Source organism: Lolium rigidum, chromosome 4, assembly GCF_022539505.1.
Source record: "Lolium rigidum isolate FL_2022 chromosome 4, APGP_CSIRO_Lrig_0.1, whole genome shotgun sequence".
Taxonomy (NCBI): Eukaryota; Viridiplantae; Streptophyta; class Magnoliopsida; order Poales; family Poaceae; genus Lolium; species Lolium rigidum.
Window position 1 is genome coordinate 64,811,993 of NC_061511.1, and position 19,186 is coordinate 64,831,178.

General features: G+C 42.2%; 1 protein-coding gene across 1 annotated transcript; it reads left to right on the forward strand.

Annotated features, from left to right (window-relative positions):
- The first annotated feature begins 10,380 nt into the window (after positions 1-10,380).
- LOC124647169 lies at positions 10,381-17,926 on the forward strand. The gene is made up of 10 exons (XM_047187144.1): positions 10,381-10,549; positions 11,272-11,424; positions 11,506-11,660; positions 12,606-12,881; positions 13,010-13,137; positions 14,634-14,751; positions 14,849-14,941; positions 15,049-15,117; positions 15,219-15,309; positions 17,648-17,926. Exons 1-10 carry the CDS (start codon positions 10,381-10,383, stop codon positions 17,707-17,709), a joined length of 1,314 nt encoding a protein of 437 aa, XP_047043100.1. The 3' UTR covers positions 17,710-17,926.
- Positions 17,927-19,186: the final 1,260 nt, after the last annotated feature.

Genomic DNA, 19,186 nt, shown 5'->3' on the forward strand with positions numbered 1-19,186 from the left:
CAACTTTACATTAATTTAGAAAATTCAATTTAAGTCAGAAAAATATAAATAAGATATCAAAATGCTCCTAAAAATAAACTCTATCCAATAAAAATATAAAATTAAATTTTTATAAAAATTTAATTATTTAGTACTTATTAAATAAGCCTTTTCTTTAATTCTAAATGGAATTAAAATTCAATAATTAGGAACACCTTCTAAAATCAATAAAAACCAGTAAGAAAATAAAGAAAACATTAAAGTTATTTTTATTTATTTATTATTTTGTTAAATCATTATTAGAGAGATTTAAACCCTGATTAATAATTACCCTAATTATTAATTGATTAAAAAATGATAAATGCCAAATACAATATTATTTTATTTAGAAGTTATTAACAACTTCAAATTCAAAATGAAGTTATTAATCATAGAACTATATGGTAAATAGTAAACCCTAGTTCCATAAGAAAGAAAACTAGGAACTCATCATTTCATGTGTAACCCTAAAACCCTAATGCCATTTAGACCCTAGTTCCATTATTACATGTGAACCCTAAATGGTTCCAAACCTAAAACCCAAGTTAACATGTGATCATAATACCTTCTTTACAAACATAGAACCATAGTAGCAACTAAATACTTGTCCTGGCCACATAAAATGTAGAAGACCTATCATTAATACATGGGTATCCCATGTGTTCATCCTCATCAGACCTAGATGATCAAATGGGGTTAACCAGATGTAAACCCTAGCTCCAACCCTCAGAGACATAAACCTTATTTATCCCTATTTAGCATCACACCATTGTGATGAACCCTAATAGCAACCATACCTACTATTTTACATTACATAACCCTGTTCCACTAAACCCTACTAGTGTGGGATACTTATGAACCTTCCTACTTAGGAACCAACCATTCTCTAGTTAGAGATCCAATAACTAATACAAGACAATCTCAACCTTAATTGTTATACTTCTTATTATTTAAGAAGTATGTTCTTCAAAAGTTATTCTTTAGAAGTATATAATAATTAATCATTAACCATGCCATGTAGAGCTAAAACCAACCACTATTCATTACATGTTAGTGTTATACCAAATGTTATTGTTGTATGCTATTAGTATTATTATTATGATATATTACAACACTTGTTTATGATATCAAGCAACCAATCCTTAATAAGAACCTTGTTTGTGAATCACTCTAAAAGTGCAACACACCCTGAACCAATTATTACAACTCACTGATCCTAAATCATCGGGGTTAGGTCACGCTTAGCGATTGCATCTCATACTTATGCATTATTGCATCCTTGCCAATCTTTTAAACATCGTCCTTACCGGACGATGATGCTTGATACGTCTCCAACGTATCTATAATTTCCGATGTTCCATGCTTGTTTTATGACAATACCAACATGTTTTGTTCACACTTTATATCATTTTTATGCGTTTTCCGGAACTAACCTATTGACGAGATGCCGAAAGGCCAGTTGTTGTTTTCTGCTGTTTTTGGTTTCAGAAATCCTAGTAAAGAAATATTTTCGGAATCGGACGAAATCAAGACCCAGATTCCTATTTTCCCGGAACCATCCAGAACACACGAGAGCGCCGAGAGAAGGGGACGGGGCCACCGAGACCACACCCCGGCGCGGCCAGGGGGGGGGCGCCCCCCTATGGTCTGGGCAGCCCGTGGCCCCTCCGACTCCGATTCTTCGCCTATATAAGCCGTCGTGACCTAAAAACATCGACAGAAAGAACCACGAGACGGAAAACCTTCCAGAGCCGCCGCCATCGCGAAGCCAAGATCTGGGGGACAGGAGTCTCTGTTCTGGCACCCTGCCGGAGCGGGGAAGTGCCCCCGGAAGGCTTCTCCATCGACACCGCTGTTGCTCCCATGAGGAGGGAGTAGTTCTCCATCGAGGCTCGGGGCTGTACCGGTAGCTATGTGGTTAATCTCTCTCCATGTACTTCAATACAATGATCTCATGAGCTGCTTTACATGATTGAGATTCATATGAGTTTTGTATCACAATTCATCTATGTGCTACTCTAGTGATGTTATTAAAGTAGTTCTATTCCTCCCGCACGTGTGTAAAGGTGACTAGTGTGTGCACCGTGTGGTTCTTGTCGTAGGCTATGATCATGATCTCTTGTAGATTGTGAAGTTAACTATTGCTATGATGGTATTGATGTGATCTATTTGGTTATGTTGATCTATCTTACACTAAAGGTTACTAAAATATGAGCATTATTGTGGAGCTTGTTAACTCCGGCATTGAGGGTTCGTGTAATCCTACGCAATGTGTTCATCATCCAACAAAAGTGTAGAGTATGCATTTATCTATTATGTTATGTGATCAATGTTGAGAGTGTCCACTAGTGAAAGTGTAATCCCTAGGCCTTGTTCCTAAATACTGCTGAGTTACTACTGCTTGTTTCTTGTTTCTATTGCGTTACTACTCGCTGCAATACTACCACCATCAACTACACGCCAGACAAGCTATTTTCACGGCACCGTTGCTACTTATTCATACCACCTGTATTTCACTATCTCTTCGCCGAACTAGTGCACCTATTAGGTGTGTTGGGGACACAAGAGACTTCTTGCTTTGTGGTTGCGGGGTTGCATGAGAGGGATATCTTTGACCTCTTCCTCCCCGAGTTCGATAAACCTTGGGTGATCCACTTAAGGAAAAACTTGCTCGCTGTTCTACAAACCTCGCTCTTGGGGGCCCAACACCGTCTACGGGAAAGGAGGGGGAACGTAGACATCAAGCTATTTTACGGCGCCGTTGCCGGGGAGGAAAGGTAAAAAGGCACTCATACTCCGGTTCCGTGTAACGGTACTTTTACGGCGCCATTGTGTTTGTGCTCGAAGCTATTTCCTTTAGATCCTGCAATTGCATCTTTTTGTTTCTTGTTTACACTAGTTTGGCATAATGGACAACAATGAGCTTCTTATTCTATTTCCTGATTTAAAACATGGATTGTTTGATGCGAAAATTAAAAAACCTATGAAATCTTATTTGCATGCTTGGTAGTAATATTAGTATGAACGCTTTGAACACCATTGTTGATAATAATATAGAAAGTTCTAAGCTTGGGGAAGTCTGGTTTTCATGATCTTTTTAGTCCCCCAAGCATTGAGGAGAAAATTTTCTTTGATGATACTTTGCCTCCTATTTATGATTATAATAATAGTGGTCTTTTGGTGCCACCTACTATGGAGAGTAAATTTTGTTGTGTTTATACTATGCCTCCTACACTTGATGAGAATAATAATAATGATAGCTACTTTGTTGAATTTGCTCCCACTACAACTAATAAAATTGATTATGCTTATGTGGAGAGTAATAATTTTATGCATGAGACTCATGATAAGAATGCTTTATGTGATAGTTATATTGTTGAGTTTGCTCATGATGCTACTGAAAGTTATTATGAGAGAGGAAAATATGGTTGTAGAAATTTTCATGTTACTAAAACACCTCTCTATATGCTGAAATTTTTGAAGCTACACTTGTTTTATCTTCCTATGCTTATCACTTTGCTCTTCATGAACTTGTTTATTTACAAGATTCCTATGCATAGGAAGCATGTTAGACTTAAATATGTTTTGAATTTGCCTCTTGATGCTTTCTTTTGCTTCAAATACTATTTCTTGCAAGTGCATCATTAAAACTGCTGAGCCCATCTTAATGGCTAAAAAGAAAGAACTTCTTGGGAGATAACCCATGTGTTATTTTGCTACAGTACTTTGTTTTATATTTGAGTCTTGGAAGTTGTTTACTACTGTAGCAACCTCTTCTTATCTTAGTTTTATGTTTTGTTGTGCCAAGTAAAGTCTTTGATAGTAAAGTAAGTACTAGATTTGGATTACTGCGCAGTTCCAGATTTCTTTGCTGTCACGAATCTGGGTCTACCTCCCTGTAGGTAGCTCAGAAAATTAAGCCAATTTACGTGCATGATCCTCAGATATGTACGCAACTTTCATTCAATTTGAGCATTTTCATTTGAGCAAGTCTGGTGGCCTAATAAAATCCATCTTTACGGACTGTTCTGTTTTGACAGATTCTGCCTTTTATTTCGCATTGCCTCTTTTGCTATGTTGGATGAATTTCTTTGATCCATTAATGTCCAGTAGCTTTATGCAATGTCCAGAAGTGTTAAGAATGATTGTGTCACCTCTGAACATGTTAATTTTTATTATGCACTAACCCTCTAATGAGTTGTTTCGAGTTTGGTGTGGAGGAAGTTTTCAAGGATCAAGAGAGGAGGATGATATACTATGATCAAGAAGAGTGAAAGCTCTAAGCTTGGGGATGCCCCGGTGGTTCACCCCTGCATATTATAAGAAGACTCAAGCGTCTAAGCTTGGGGATGCCCAAGGCATCCCATTCTTCATCGACAACATTATCAGGTTCCTCCCCGAAACTATATTTTTATTCGGCCACATCTTATGTACTTTACTTGGAGCGTCTGTGTGCTTTTGTTTTTGTTTTTGTTTGAATAAATGCTTGTGTGGGAGAGAGACACGCTCCGCTGGTTCATATGAACACATGTGTTCTTCGCTTTATCTTTTAGTGTTCATGGCGAAGGTTAAAACTGCTTCGTTCATTTTTATATGGTTGGAAACGAAAAATACTACATGTAGTAACTCTAAAATGTCTTGGATAATTTGATACTTGGCAATTGTTGTGCTCATGTTTAAGCTCTTGCATCATATACTTTGCACCCATTAATGAAGAAACACTTAGAGCTTGCTAATTTGGTTTGCATATTTAGTTTCTCTAGAGTCTAGATAACATCTAGTATTGAGTTTTGAACAACAAGGAAGACGGTATGGAGTCTTATAATGTTTACAATATGTCTTTTATGTGAGTATTGCTGTACCGTTCATCCTTGTGTTTGTTTCAAATAACCTTGCTAGCCTAAACCTTGTATCGAGAGGGAATACTTCTCATGCATCCAAAATACTTGAGCCAACCACTATGCCATTCGTGTCCACCATACCTACCTACTACATGGTATTTATCCGCCATTCCAAAGTAAATTGCTTGAGTGCTACCTTTAAAATTCCATCATTCACCTTTGCAATATATAGCTCATGGGACAAATAGCTTAAAAACTATTGTGGTATTGAATATGTACTTATGCACTTTATCTCTTATTAAGTTGCTTGTTGTGCGATAACCATGCTTCGGGGACGCCATCAACTATTCTTTGTTGAATATCATGTGAGTTTCTATGCATGTCCGTCTTGTCCGAAGCAAGAGAGATCTACCACCTTCATGGTTGGAGCATGCATATTGTTAGAGAAGAACTTTGGGCCGCTAACTAAAGCCATGATTCATGGTGGAAGTTTCAGTTTGGACATATATCCTCAATCTCATATGAGAATAATAATTGTTGCCACATGCTTATGCATTAAAGAGGAGTCCATTATCTGTTGTCCATGTTGTCCCGGTATGGATGTCTAAGTTGAGAATAATCAAAAGCGAGAAATCCAAAATGCGAGCTTTCTCCTTAGACCTTTGTACAGGCGGCATGGAGGTACCCCATTGTGACACTTGGTTAAAACATGTGCATTGCAAAGATCCGGTAGTCCAAGCTAATTAGGACAAGGTGCGGGCACTATTAGTATACTATGCATGAGACTTGCAACTTGTAAGATATAACTTTCATAACTCATATGCTTTATTACTACCGTTGACAAAATTGTTTCATGTTTTCAAAATAAAAGCTCTAGCACAAATATAGCAATCGATGCTTTCCTCTTTGAAGGACCATTCTTTTACTTTTATGTTGAGTCAGTTCACCTATCTCTCTCCACCTCAAGAAGCAAACACTTGTGTGAACTGTGCATTGATTCCTACATACTTGCATATTGCACTTGTTATATTACTCTATGTTGACAATTATCCATGAGATATACATGTTACAAGTTGAAAGCAACCGCTGAAACTTAATCTTCCTTTGTGTTGCTTCAATGCCTTTACTTTGATTTATTTCTTTATGAGTTAACTCTTATGCAAGACTTATTAATACTTGTCTTGAAGTAATATTCATGAAAAGTCTTTGCTTTATGATTCACTTGTTTACTCATGTCATTACCATTGTTTTGAATCGCTGCATTCATCTCATATGCTTTACAATAGTATGATTAAGATTATGTTGGTAGCATGTCACCTCAGAAATTATCTTTTATCGTTTACCTACTCGAGGACGAGTAGGAACTAAGCTTGGGGATGCTGATACGTCTCCAACGTATCTATAATTTCCGATGTTCCATGCTTGTTTTATGACAATACCAACATGTTTTGTTCACACTTTATATCATTTTTATGCGTTTTCCGGAACTAACCTATTGACGAGATGCCGAAAGGCCGCTTCTTTGTTCTGCTGTTTTTGGTTTCGAAATCCTAGTAAAGAAATATTTTCGAATCGGACGAAATCAAGACCCGGATTCCTATTTTTCCCGGAACCATCCGAACACACGAGAACTGCCGAGAGAAGGGGGACAGGGCCACCAGACCACACCCCGGCGCGGCCAGGGGGGGCGCGCCCCCCTATGGTCTGGGCAGCCCGTGGCCCCTCCGACTCCGATTCTTCACCTATATAAGCCGTCGTGACCTAAAAACATCGACAGAAAGAACCACGAGACGGAAAACCTTCCAGAGCCGCCGCCATCGCGAAGCCAAGATCTGGGGGACAGGAGTCTCTGTTCCGGCACCCTGCCGGAGCGGGGAAGTGCCCCGGAAGGCTTCTCCATCGACACCGCTGCCATCTCCACCGCCATCTTCATCACCGCTGCTGCTCCCATGAGGAGGGAGTAGTTCTCCATCGAGGCTCGGGGCTGTACCGGTAGCTATGTGGTTAATCTCTCTCCATGTACTTCAATACAATGATCTCATGAGCTGCTTTACATGATTGAGATTCATATGAGTTTTGTATCACAATTCATCTATGTGCTACTCTAGTGATGTTATTAAAGTAGTTCTATTCCTCCTGCACGTGTGTAAAGGTGACTAGTGTGTGCACCGTGTGGTTCTTGTCGTAGGCTATGATCATGATCTCTTGTAGATTGTGAAGTTAACTATTGCTATGATGGTATTGATGTGATCTATTTGGTTATGTTGATCTATCTTACACTAAAGGTTACTAAAATATGAGCATTATTGTGGAGCTTGTTAACTCCGGCATTGAGGGTTCGTGTAATCCTACGCAATGTGTTCATCATCCAACAAAAGTGTAGAGTATGCATTTATCTATTCTGTTATGTGATCAATGTTGAGAGTGTCCACTAGTGAAAGTGTAATCCCTAGGCCTTGTTCCTAAATACTGCTGAGTTACTACTGCTTGTTTACTATTTTACTGCGTTACTACTGCTGCAATACTACCACCATCAACTACACGCCAGCAAGCTATTTTCTGGCACCGTTGCTACTTATTCATACCACCTGTATTTCACTATCTCTTCGCCGAACTAGTGCACCTATTAGGTGTGTTGGGGACACAAGAGACTTCTTGCTTTGTGGTTGCAGGGTTGCATGAGAGGGATATCTTTGACCTCTTCCTCCCTGAGTTCGATAAACCTTGGGTGATCCACTTAAGGGAAAACTTGTTGCTGTTCTACAAACCTCTGCTCTTGGGGGCCCAACACTGTCTACAGGAAAGGAGGGGGAACGTAGACATCAATGCTATTTCAGAATTTGGAGTTATTGTGTATCGAAGACCTTGCCTGCATAATCTTGCAGTCAAGAAAGGCAAGTTCATCACTTGCTCATGTCATTTGAGTATCTTTATCAAATTACTTGCAAAGTACTATGATTATCACTATTGCATAAAAACCAAAACCACTATTTTCATAATTATGAATATGACTATGTGGTGGGCAATGGAACCATGGATTGTGTGGATATGGTGGAGGTTCCATTGCAAGGGTTTATATCCATCTAGGATTAAACAACAAATGTCGCCAGTGATTCTTGTGCCGTAATACCCGTGTTAACCATAAGATCCGGAGTGGGACGGAGTAGTCAAAAGTGTTTCCACCTCTCGTTCATCAACGGATGCGCTTTACCGTAGACACTTGTATCTGTCGGGGGCGAGCGGTAGGCTGGGGAAGCCTTAAGTCCCCACGGCATTGTCCGTAGACACTTGTCGCCCGAAGAACAAGCGGTAGGCTGGGGAAGCCTTAAGTCCCCATGGTATTGCGGTCTATGATGGGTTGCAGCTACCGGCGTAGGAGTGTATGGTAGAGCCCAGCATTGTTGTCGTGGTCGGGGTCCACCCTGAAATCTATGGGAATAATGGGACCGGCGTGGACCCAGGGTCGGGGCATGCAACAAAGGGTGGGTGTTCGAGGTAGCGGAGGAACATGATTGGCTAGACCTTATACCGGGCCTCACACCAAAGGAAGTGTGGACGAGAACTTAAGCTTGGTTGGCACCAAGGTTAAGATCTCTTATGGGTAAAGCAACACACCTCTGCAGAGTGTAATGAATCGTGACCTGTCACTCCCTGTTCCGGGATATGGAACTGCGAACGCGGCCGGAAAGGAGCTCCATGAAGTTCTAGTAAACCGGTGAAGGCCGACGGACATAGTTCTTCCGAATAAAAGCAACCTTTTGAAGAAATGATTACGAAAACCTGCATTGGTATTAGACTTTCTCGGTCCGATGTCGTAGCTAGTGCATTAAACACCTCTTTCCTATAATGAACTTGTTGAGTACGCTCGTACTCATCCCACTCTTAAATCCCCTGCTTAGATATGGAGGCCACAATGGAGGATCTACAGTGCAACTCGAAGGACGAGGAGTCAACAAGTACTTCAAGAAACAGGACCTATCAGAGGAGTCAGATACCACATCCAACAAGGAGAAACCTAGATTAGCAGTATAAAGGAACTAGCTTCCTAAACTTAGCTCCTATTTAGCTAGAATCTATTCTTAGCCTCTGTAGCTAGTTAAATACTCTACAAATAGAGTTCGTGTTAGGATTAGACTACGAGTCGTTCTCCTGGAGTTTAATTGCGGCTTTACCTCATTGTAAAGTAGGAGGTCTGTGCTGATCTTCCGTAACGTAGTCCGTATGTAATTCTATAGACATGCCTTGGACCCGCATATGTTTCTGTTGTACCACTCTGAGCGATATAATACTAGTGGAACGGTGTTTCATTGGGGTTATATCAGACTTGCATACTACACCATGCAGTGGTATGCCGGGTCACCACAGCCTCCTCCTCTGCCTCCGCCCGAGCTTTCTCGGCGGCATCCGCCTCGGATTAGGCCACCGCACGCCGGAAGGCCGCCTCCTCCTCTGCCGCCTCCTCTTCCTCCTCGCCGCCTCCGCTTCCTCCGCCGCTGGTGCTGCCGATGGTCGCCGCCCATGCCGCCTTGGATGCGCGGTCGCGCTGCCACTCGGCGAGCCACTTCTCGAAGGCTCCGCCGCTCATCGGCTTGAGCGGCGGTTCTTGCCGCTACCACCGCCCACCCGCGGCGTACTCCCGGAGCGAATCCGGCACGTACAGCGCGCCGGTGTACCGGCACGCCGCACGGCGGCTCCCGGCGGCGGATCTCTTGCACTTGAGCCGCCACGCCTCCTCCACGGTGTCCGGCGAGCGGGATCGCTTCGATCCGCTCGCCGGCGAGGCAGTACTGCGGCGGCGGGAGTCCATGTCGGTGTTGGGGTGGAATGCGGCGCGGAGGAGCGAGTAATTTCTCGCCGGAGAAGGATGGAGGAGGCGACGGCGCACGGCGGAGCTAGGGTTGCGAGCGGCGCCCAGTATAAGTAGGGGGCGACGGGGCCGATTTCCTGGGCCCCGTATTCCGCCGAAACCTGGCCCGAATACGGGGCCTGCTAGACGGCCCAAATCGTGCCTGCCCCGTATCCCGCCGAAATTTTACGGGGTGGACGGGTTATACGGGCCTGTTAGACATTGCTCTAAGGGTTTGCTCATCCAAATTTCAGTTCCCCAACCTTTCCGACGCAGCGGCGCGCGAGCGTCCCGGCGATCGTGAGCGGTCGACGGCTTGCTTCCGGCCCCGACCCGCTCCTCGCTATGTCAACAATGCCGCTCACCGCCACCCAAGAGGGAGAGGCGTCGGGGTCCGGAGCCCCTACGCCCCGACGCGGCCGCAGCTCCACCGCCGCCGCCGCTCAAGAAGGTGTGGCGTCGGGGACCAGAGCCTCTGCGCCCCGCCGTGGCCGCAGCTCCACCGGCGTCGCCATGCCCACGACGACGACTCGGTCCATGGCGCTTGTGCGTACGCGGCCCCAATCCTCGGGCTCCCAATCGGCACAAAGAAGGAAGAGGAAGGGGAGGGCGGCTGGGAACCAGAGATCGAACAAACGCAAGAGGACCAGGGAGGAGGAGGAGAAGGAAGAGGAAATGGAGGAGGAGGAGGAGAAGGATGAGGAAAGGGAGGATGAGGAGGTCTCGTCTGCTGGAAGCTCCCCACTTCGCGAGCTCCACGTACCGGATGAGATGTATGATGATCTCGACGAAAGTGTATGGGAAACAATTAAGAAAGCGCAAGGCGATATCAAGGCAAAGCTAGGTTTGTTCTTCAAGCCCTCTCGCTTCCTTTATTATCGTGCACACCATTTAGTACCAAGGATACAAGAACCAGAACTTCTGTCCTAGGAACAATAGCATCTCCAATTATGGCGGTGTAAAATATATCTGTTGTAATCATCCTCATTGTGTATGAGTCAAATTTATGCATTCCGATTTTGGGTCATATTCTATGGTTGTGATCCTACCAGATGTCTTTTTGATTCCATCCAAAATCGATTTTACGGTATAGGCGCTTATGATCTCCCCTTCTATGCCATGCGGAAATGACTTCTCTGGAATTATGGCCTTTACCACCATGGTGTTGTCCATGGATCAAATTATTTTGTTGATAGGAAGGGACACTAGTACTCTCTACGGCCCAAATTAATCGGCGCAGCCATATACTATGTCCAGTACAAGTGTACTGCTGAGCTGCGCCAATTAATTTCGGCCAGTGGGAGTAGTTTATTTTAACATATGGTCTTGCAATATTTAGTATATGCAACTCCACTATGTCCGAGTTTTAGGATGTGTACATGTCTTGCTGGTAGCACATGTTGGTGAGATGTGCCACATATCTTGAGATTCGAGTTAGTGTAGCAGTGTATCCTTGAAGTATCAATTCCCCTCCTTAGATGACGACATATCATCTTCCTAATACCGCAAAAGTCATATAATATGTTTGGGTAGCGGAGTTTACTTTATATGTTTATTTTCTTGTAGCTCGCCGCAGGGCATGGCCCACACTTAATACACTCATGATTAGAGGTTTCAAGTGCGTGCTTGATGATCCAAATTTTGTTCCTGACCCTGAAACTGCAAGAAAGGTGGTGCTTTATGCTGCTCCATCTGTGGTTGGACTTACATCCACTGTTGGTAATAACAATGATACCTTGGCCCTTTATTTGCTAGCATCATAGAGACATAGTTTTTTGCTGACATTTTCAGAATTTGTAGATGGTAAGCCGCTAGCACGCTGCTGTGGTTTCTGGGTTCATTGGGATGAGAAGAATAAGATTGGCACGGTTTTGACAACATCACGTCTAATTTGCACCAAGTCATCGTCCATGAACGCCTGGTTAGGACAAGAAAAGTATGATATTGATGCTGAGGTGAGTTCTTAAGAATATTTTAACTTTGGTTCAGCGCAAAAGTTATTTATATTCTGCTATTATTTCTCAACAATACATCCCGTGCAAACTGTTAAACTTGGGGGGTTTGTGGTTCATATTTGCTTAAGGAAGGAAACACGGAAGATGTTTGGTAGCTGCTCCCTCAGGACATCAGCAATGCAAACGTAACAGTTCCCTTCTAAGACTACTAGAAATAACATGTGACTTTCATGATTTGATAACAAATACCCAGTTTTATTTTGCTCTTTCTTAGCTGGCTAAATAGTTTGACATTTGAATGTCCCTTCTGAATTGTCAAATTAACCACCAGGAACTGGCTGCTTTTGAATGTTATATCCTTCAGAATAATGCTAGTTGATTGGTGCTCTCAGTGGTTAAGGTTTAATTAGCGGTTGCTGAATTGTGCGGCAGTGAACTTATTTATAACCTTTTGTGGAAGAATAACCACAAAGGCAGAAATGTTCTGGTTAGCCAAACACTAGGGAAAAGTTGGCTGGACAGGAAGGGGTTATCATAATCAAGCAGGATGTGAACATCTCAGTATTTTCTATTTGATAGACTTTGCTCACATATTTGTTCTGATATGTATAGATATGAACATCTCAATATTTCCTAATTGATAGAGTTCAATCACATATTTTATATGTATCATGGTCTATTAGGAGGAAATGCATTCCCAACCAACTGAAGTTAATTAGTTACTTAAATGCAACAACAACATCAAAGCCTATTTCCCAAGCAAGTTGGGGTAGGCCTAGGAGTTGGGATGCAAGTAATCATCTGCATTGTGTGTGTTCTTAGAAGCATAAATAAAAGGATAAGTTCTACCTCTGTCATTGCTGTATGATAAACTAGCTGCAAATTTGGTAGTTTATGTTGTAATTTTTAGAAACACATAAATCTTGCATTTTGCACTGTTTATAGGTTCTTGTTCACCTGCGGGGTAACACCACCGAAAAGGCCCACCTGCAGTATCTTCAGAAGCACTATGATTTGGCCTTTTTCAGTGTTAAAGTAGATCAGCCTGTCCATATACTGCTTTACAATGATGGTGTGAAACACGCTGACAAAGTTTTTGAGCTTGGAAGAGATGAGAGTTCGTTTCTACGGATAAGCCATGGTGTGGTGAAAAACTCGAAACCAAACTTGCTTCAAAGATATCACTATATGCATGTAGATGGTGCAGATCTACATGCTAAGGTACAAACTGTATTTTATCTTGAGACTGAATTGTTCATTATCCTGCTATTTTTGGCAATGTTATTTTGAGGTTATATTTTTGTCAATTGCCGTTATTGTGTCTGAATGTTTCCAATACAATTTTCTAGTATGGCAAGGGAGGGCCACTCATTGACTTTGATGGAAAAATTGTGGGAATGGTCAATGGCAACACGAGAGGGTCATTTATGCCATCTTCCATTTTAGTCAAGTGCTTACAGCTATGGAGGAAATTTCAGTACGTTCTTTTTTCCTTTAGTTCTGTTGTACTGCCACTAAAATATTCTTATTTACTATTTTTGCTTGTTGTTGGAAGTTGAACTCCTCAGATTTTTATTCGCCAAGTCAAGTCGAGTCGTCCACCAGTTGGCTAAAAGACTAGGTAGATTAGTTGGTGACTGACTAGTTGGGACTAATCGCCCAAAGTTGCCCCAACTAGTCAGTTGTTTTTACTTTTTACAGTAGAGGATGAGAGGAGAGGGAGATGTCGTGGCAGCAGGGATGGTCGAAGATGGAGTTGTAGTGGTAGATCAGCTTGAAGGAGACGAGGTAACCAGAAGCTAAGCTCCTGGCAGCCGTTGCTTCGGTGCAGTCTAGATGAGCTCCAGGAAGAAGACAGACTCCTTGTTGATAAGTATGGGCATAACTGGCCCATGAAGGCCCAATAAAAAACTCTAGCTTTCTTTAAGCAATCCAGTGCGTCCATACTTCTCCAAGCAATCTATGCCGTCCATTCCAACTAGAAGGAGGCAAGTGGCCAGTGGGACAATGCTCTGTTTCACAATAGCTGCCACTGCGACATCCTTCTCTCCCTTCCCCATGCTTTCTTCTTTCCCTCACGTGACACCTTCAGCAAAGTAGATCGATGGCCGGTGGTGTCCTAAACCAAAATTCTGGCCGCGAGTATGGTGGGCTCATAGTCACTGATTAGTCGGAGATTAGTTGCTGGCTAGCCTTTGAGTTGCGTGACTTTCTCGTCTAGTCAAGTTGCTGCAGCTAGCCAGTAGCCACCCTCCCTACAGCGACTAGGTGATTAGTCGGTGACTAACCAGCGATTAGCCGGCGAATCGAAAACCTTGGTGGTGATTCATAGCTTCATCAAAGGCTATCTAATTCCAGTCTATTCTTGATGTTGTGGAGTGTGAACTACCAGCAGAGAGTCCAACATTGAGAGGCCGGGAGTCCTTACTGCACTAGGATATTTAGGATTGAAGGAGTCTAATTGCTTAAGTATACATATCATGTTAGAAAAGATAAATCCGTAAAGGGCCTAAGCATCTAGCATGTAAGGATGTCCTCTATCCATGTTAGAGAAGCAAGAAGAATCAATCTAATCTCCCCGAAGTTAATCTCTCATCTAGACCTATGTTTACCAATCCCTCGTTGACATTCTGTGTTTCTTCGGTATGGCAGTTCTCTTGTGAATCAATGTTCACAACACTCGATCAAAGCCAATTCGCACAAACTTAGTTCTTTAGTTTATTACTCTCCAATTGAGTTTTCCACTTTGATTTCTTTGAAGTTGTTAGGGAATACCCTTTATCTGGTGTAGCTTAGATCAACATGAACTTATGGTCAGAGAAACACTATTTGCTAATAAAAATATTTTGTCTAGCAGGGCAAAAAAGATAATTTTGGTATAGTATTGTTATTTTTTTGATACAGTAGATATAAATTTTGTTGAGCTCATGTTTACTCATTTGTAGTGTATACTGGATGATTTTTTTGGTGTAGGTGCATCCCTCGGCCTCACCTTGGAATGAAGTTTTGGTCAATCAAGTTTGTAGACATTGCCCTTGCTGAGAATATATTGTACATGTGCAATATTGATGATGGCCTAATTGTTAAAGAGGTATATGCATGTGTACGCTGTTTATTACTAGACTCCGGTTAGCTGTCTTGTGAGTGTTCATCTATCATGCATATTGAGTGGTTATTACAAGTTTTAGGTGTCAGAAGGCTCTCTCGCTGAAAAACTTGGAATACGAGACGGTGATGTCATCAGATGTGTTAATGGAAAACACATCTCTACTACAGTTGAGGTAGATGTAGTATGGATTTATTAGGTTTGAAGTAATATGAAAATAATACACAATACATTCTAGTCTGTATGTTATTGGCTTACATAATTTGTTGTCGCTGTTGTCAGTTAGAGAATTTGTTGCTGGGCATATGCGAGGATGAGAGTGGCAACCTTAATTCTAAAGTGAATGTTGAGGTAGTTAATTTTATGCTTTATTCCTACAGTTCATGCCTTTATAAGAAAATTATGATTAGGAAAATGTTGGCACTAACAAATATATGATTTTACCTTTCTAGCTTTGGGTATTTCACATACGCAAGTCTCTCTGGAGAAACAGAACATTAACTGTAAATGTGTCTGATGAAGGTGAAGTTGTTGCCAAAGGAGGTATGCATCATTTATCGAACTATTATCTTCAAGGACTTACATTACTTTTTGTAAATAAACTTTCACACATTTGCCATTATCTTTTGCTACACATTTTCCATTTCTCTATCTATGAAGTTCAAAGTTCAGTGCCTAGAAAAGAGAAAAAAAAGACCAAAACAAGCATCCTTTGTTTTTGCCACCCATGGTTGGTCAGCGCTAGTTAGACCCTGCCCCAGGCACTATGTGATACCAGGGCAGACGGAAACATTGAGCATTTTGGGCTATTGACGATCTGAGAATTTGCCAAGTACAGTATTATTTTGCAACACTTTTGCATGTCAGGTTGTATTACTCTCGCGTAAATATCTCTAAAATGCAATTTTATTGTAAATAGTAAGATTTTAGACCTCACAAAAATAGCAAAAATTTATCTCTTATATTTCTCTAAAAAAAAGTAGGTCCCTTGGCCATGACACAAAATTATCTAAGAAATAGCAGCTATCAAACAGTGAAAGCATTACAGATTCTAGAAAATAAATAAGCATTAGGTCTTTCCAAAAAGTGTCAGGACTGAATAATTGCCAATTTCAAAAGCAGTAGGACTGCACACTTGTCATTACCCCTGTGCATATACGGTTTAAGTAGGATTACACAAAAAACCTTGTACTCCCTCCGGTATAAACTAATTGGCGATGTGAGTAGCTCTTTCCAAAATAATGTAGTTGAGGAATCTTCGTTCAAAAGAATCAGGTAGCTAGCTATCAGAACTTGGCAAGTACTCAGAATAATTTGGTAGTTGAAACTGTAAGAACCTAATAGCTAGGTAGTCGCAGCCTGAAAAGTGTTTAGAACAATATTGTAGCTGAATCGGAGATCCTAGTAGTTTCCTTCAAAAGAATCTGGTAGCTATTCGATCAGAACCTGGTAAGCGTTCAAATTAATTTGGTTGTTGAAATGCTCAGAATCTAATAGCTAGGTAGTCACAACCTGAAAAGTGTTCGAAACAATATGGTAGCTGAATCAGAAAGCCTAGTAGTTGCCTTCGAAAGAATCCGGTAGCTATTTGATCAGAACCTGGCAAGTGTCCAGATTAATATGGCAGGTGAATCACGGAGCCTAATAGCTACCCTCAAGAGAATCGGGTAGCTAGATAGTCAGAATCGGGTAAGCGATGAGAAAAATCTGGCAGTTAAATTGGCCAAATCGGAAGTGTAGTACCTGCCTTTAAAATGATTTAGTAGCTACTAGTAAGTGCCTCAAAACAATAATCCTAGTGGGTTCCAAAAAATCTAGTGCCTCAAATCTAGTCACGACTAGCCGTATGTAAAACCTATGTTTATTTTCAAAAAATTGGTAGGATTATCAGTAAGTCTGGCTAGATTTAAAAAACACAGAGTGTAGCTAGCTAGTCTAGATAGTTGCTTTTTGTTACTGCATTTAGCTGTCAGCTGCTGTTGGGATATGTGAATGCAACTTACGCGCAAGCTGACATCCTTTGTATTAGGCGCGCTGCCCAGGCCGTGCTTAGCCTACTAATGGGCCATCGCACAGGACTCCGCATGAGCGGGGCTGCTAGGTAGCAACGCCCAACCATCTAATGGGCAAACCGCGAAACTGGTTTGATTTGGGTTGGGTCGGCGGGTTGGCCGATTTGGAACCAAACCATGCACAGGCTTAGCCATTACAAGTCTGAAACCACAATAGTATCTGCTGCAGATGCTGTCGCAATCTGACCATAGGGCGACGTTTGTGGCTAGCTTGATGCAAGAGGTCTTGTTACTTGGCAAACTACGGATCTTTTCCTTTGACTTTCTGCCACTACTTTCTTACACGGCTCTTTCTGGAGCCGCATCAGTTCTAGAAATCAAAATAAATGCACCAGCCTAAGTTCATTAGGTTTACATAAGAACAACGAATTTACAAAATCTGAACAAATAACTTTTAAGTATATGAAGAGTACCTACAGTGCTCTCACCAATAAAGGGAGCAGTTTGTTCATCTTCTGAAAATTCTTGGTCAGCTGACTCTTTGCACTTTCTCTGTATATGGCCACAGACAGAAATTTTTATGTCCTTTAGATTTCTTGGTTGCAATCATTTACCTTTGGTCAATTTTCTTGTAGCTTCTCACTGATTCGAGCACTAGAGGAAATATGATGGTTGGGGTGTTTCCCTTAACCTGCAAATGATTATGAATGCGCAAACTGAAAATAAAACAATGGCATAAACTGTTGCAAGTTAGAGGGAGAGACTAATGGCAAATATGTAATGCTCCTTTTTTTTAATGTAATGCTCCCTTTAGTAGTTCACTGTGTTATAAAGTATATTCCTTAACTGAGACGTCTTTCTTTGTGCAGCTCGTTATCCTTTTGGATCACCAAGTGGGCCCACTGAAACACCAGGATCGATGCAGACTTGAGGGCTTGAGGGAGACACCATGGTCGATACCGAATCGCTTCGTCACATGCTAATGATGAATTTAGGGAGTTCAGGGCAGACATGGTTTTGGTGAAGGACGAGTGTGAAACCTCCAAGTTTCTGCTAAATGTCGTATTCCTTTTGCATGAATATGGCAACTTGTCATGTGAGCTCCCCGTGACTCTGCACATTTCCAGATGTTGGTTGAGATCTGACACTTGATGATAGACGAATCCGCGAAGCATGAGAGACAAGGCAACGATTGTTTATACACTTTATTGTCGCATTTTTCTTGGGGCATCAAAGGAAAACTCAGAAAAGAGCTTTAGGCTACGGAAAATGCATGAGTGAACTCCGGTGCTTTTCCACCCTATATCTGACCAATCAAACAAGTTTGAGATCCGCTCTGCTAGAACCGGTGCTCTGTTGGCAAATTAAAAGTATTTTTAGACAAACCTGTCAGTATATGTAGCCATATAGTACCATTTTCTCTAATTTTCTCCTGCGTTTAGCTCAGCCCACACGGTCCAACGTCCAACGGAGCAGCCCACCCGAGCTTGTATTCTTGTCGAGCGCAGCCGCACACAACCTTGCTGCTGCTTTACCGCCGCCTCCGTGGTCCGTCCGGCAGGTTATACTCGCCTCCTTGTCCACCTCATCGTTGGTGGCGTTGGTGGAGGGGGAGGGGGGGAGTCGGGTATAGTGATGGATCTCGTTGGTGGCGTTGAGGGGGGTGGGGAATTGTCTAGTCGCTCCTCTTGTAGAGTGATGGATGTCGTTGATGGCGTTGAGAGGGGTGGGGAATTGTCTGGTCGCTCCTCTCATAGAGTGATGGATCTCGTTCAGTCTACGCCTATTATAGGTTTAGTGTCAAAATATATCAATTCAAGGGTTCAAAAGCGACAACTTCAGCTCTCGTCCTTGGGGCACGTGCAGAAAGACTTCTCGACTGTCATCAACAACATCAAACCGGCTTCGATAGGAGTGCATCAATAGCAGCGCGCCGACGGTTCGCTCTAGCGGCGGCAATGGTCCTTAGGTGGTCTAGAAACCTTGATGTGATTTTTATTATGTTTGGGGTGATTTGTGCTTCTTGTGAACTTCTATAGTAGATCTGGATTTTTTCAAAAAAAAAAGTGGATGGCCGAAGGAAATTTGTTAGCATGCAAAATATTAGGAGCATCACCACTCGAAACCCCATTTTTGAAGAATAAAAAGGATGGAGGAAATTTGTTAGTATGCAAAATATTAGGAGCATCCCCACTCGAAACCCCATTTTTCGAAGAATAAAAAGGATGGCTCAAGGAAATTTGTTAGTATGCAAAATATTAAGAGCATCTTTACTCAAAACCCTAATACAAGATCCGGCGTTTGGTCATATAGGGGTGCCAGCCCCCATTTTGCCATCTTTTTAAAGCTTTGTACAACGTGCGGCCTATTTCGTTGGGCTCGTGTGGCCTGTTTTCAATGGGCTCGTT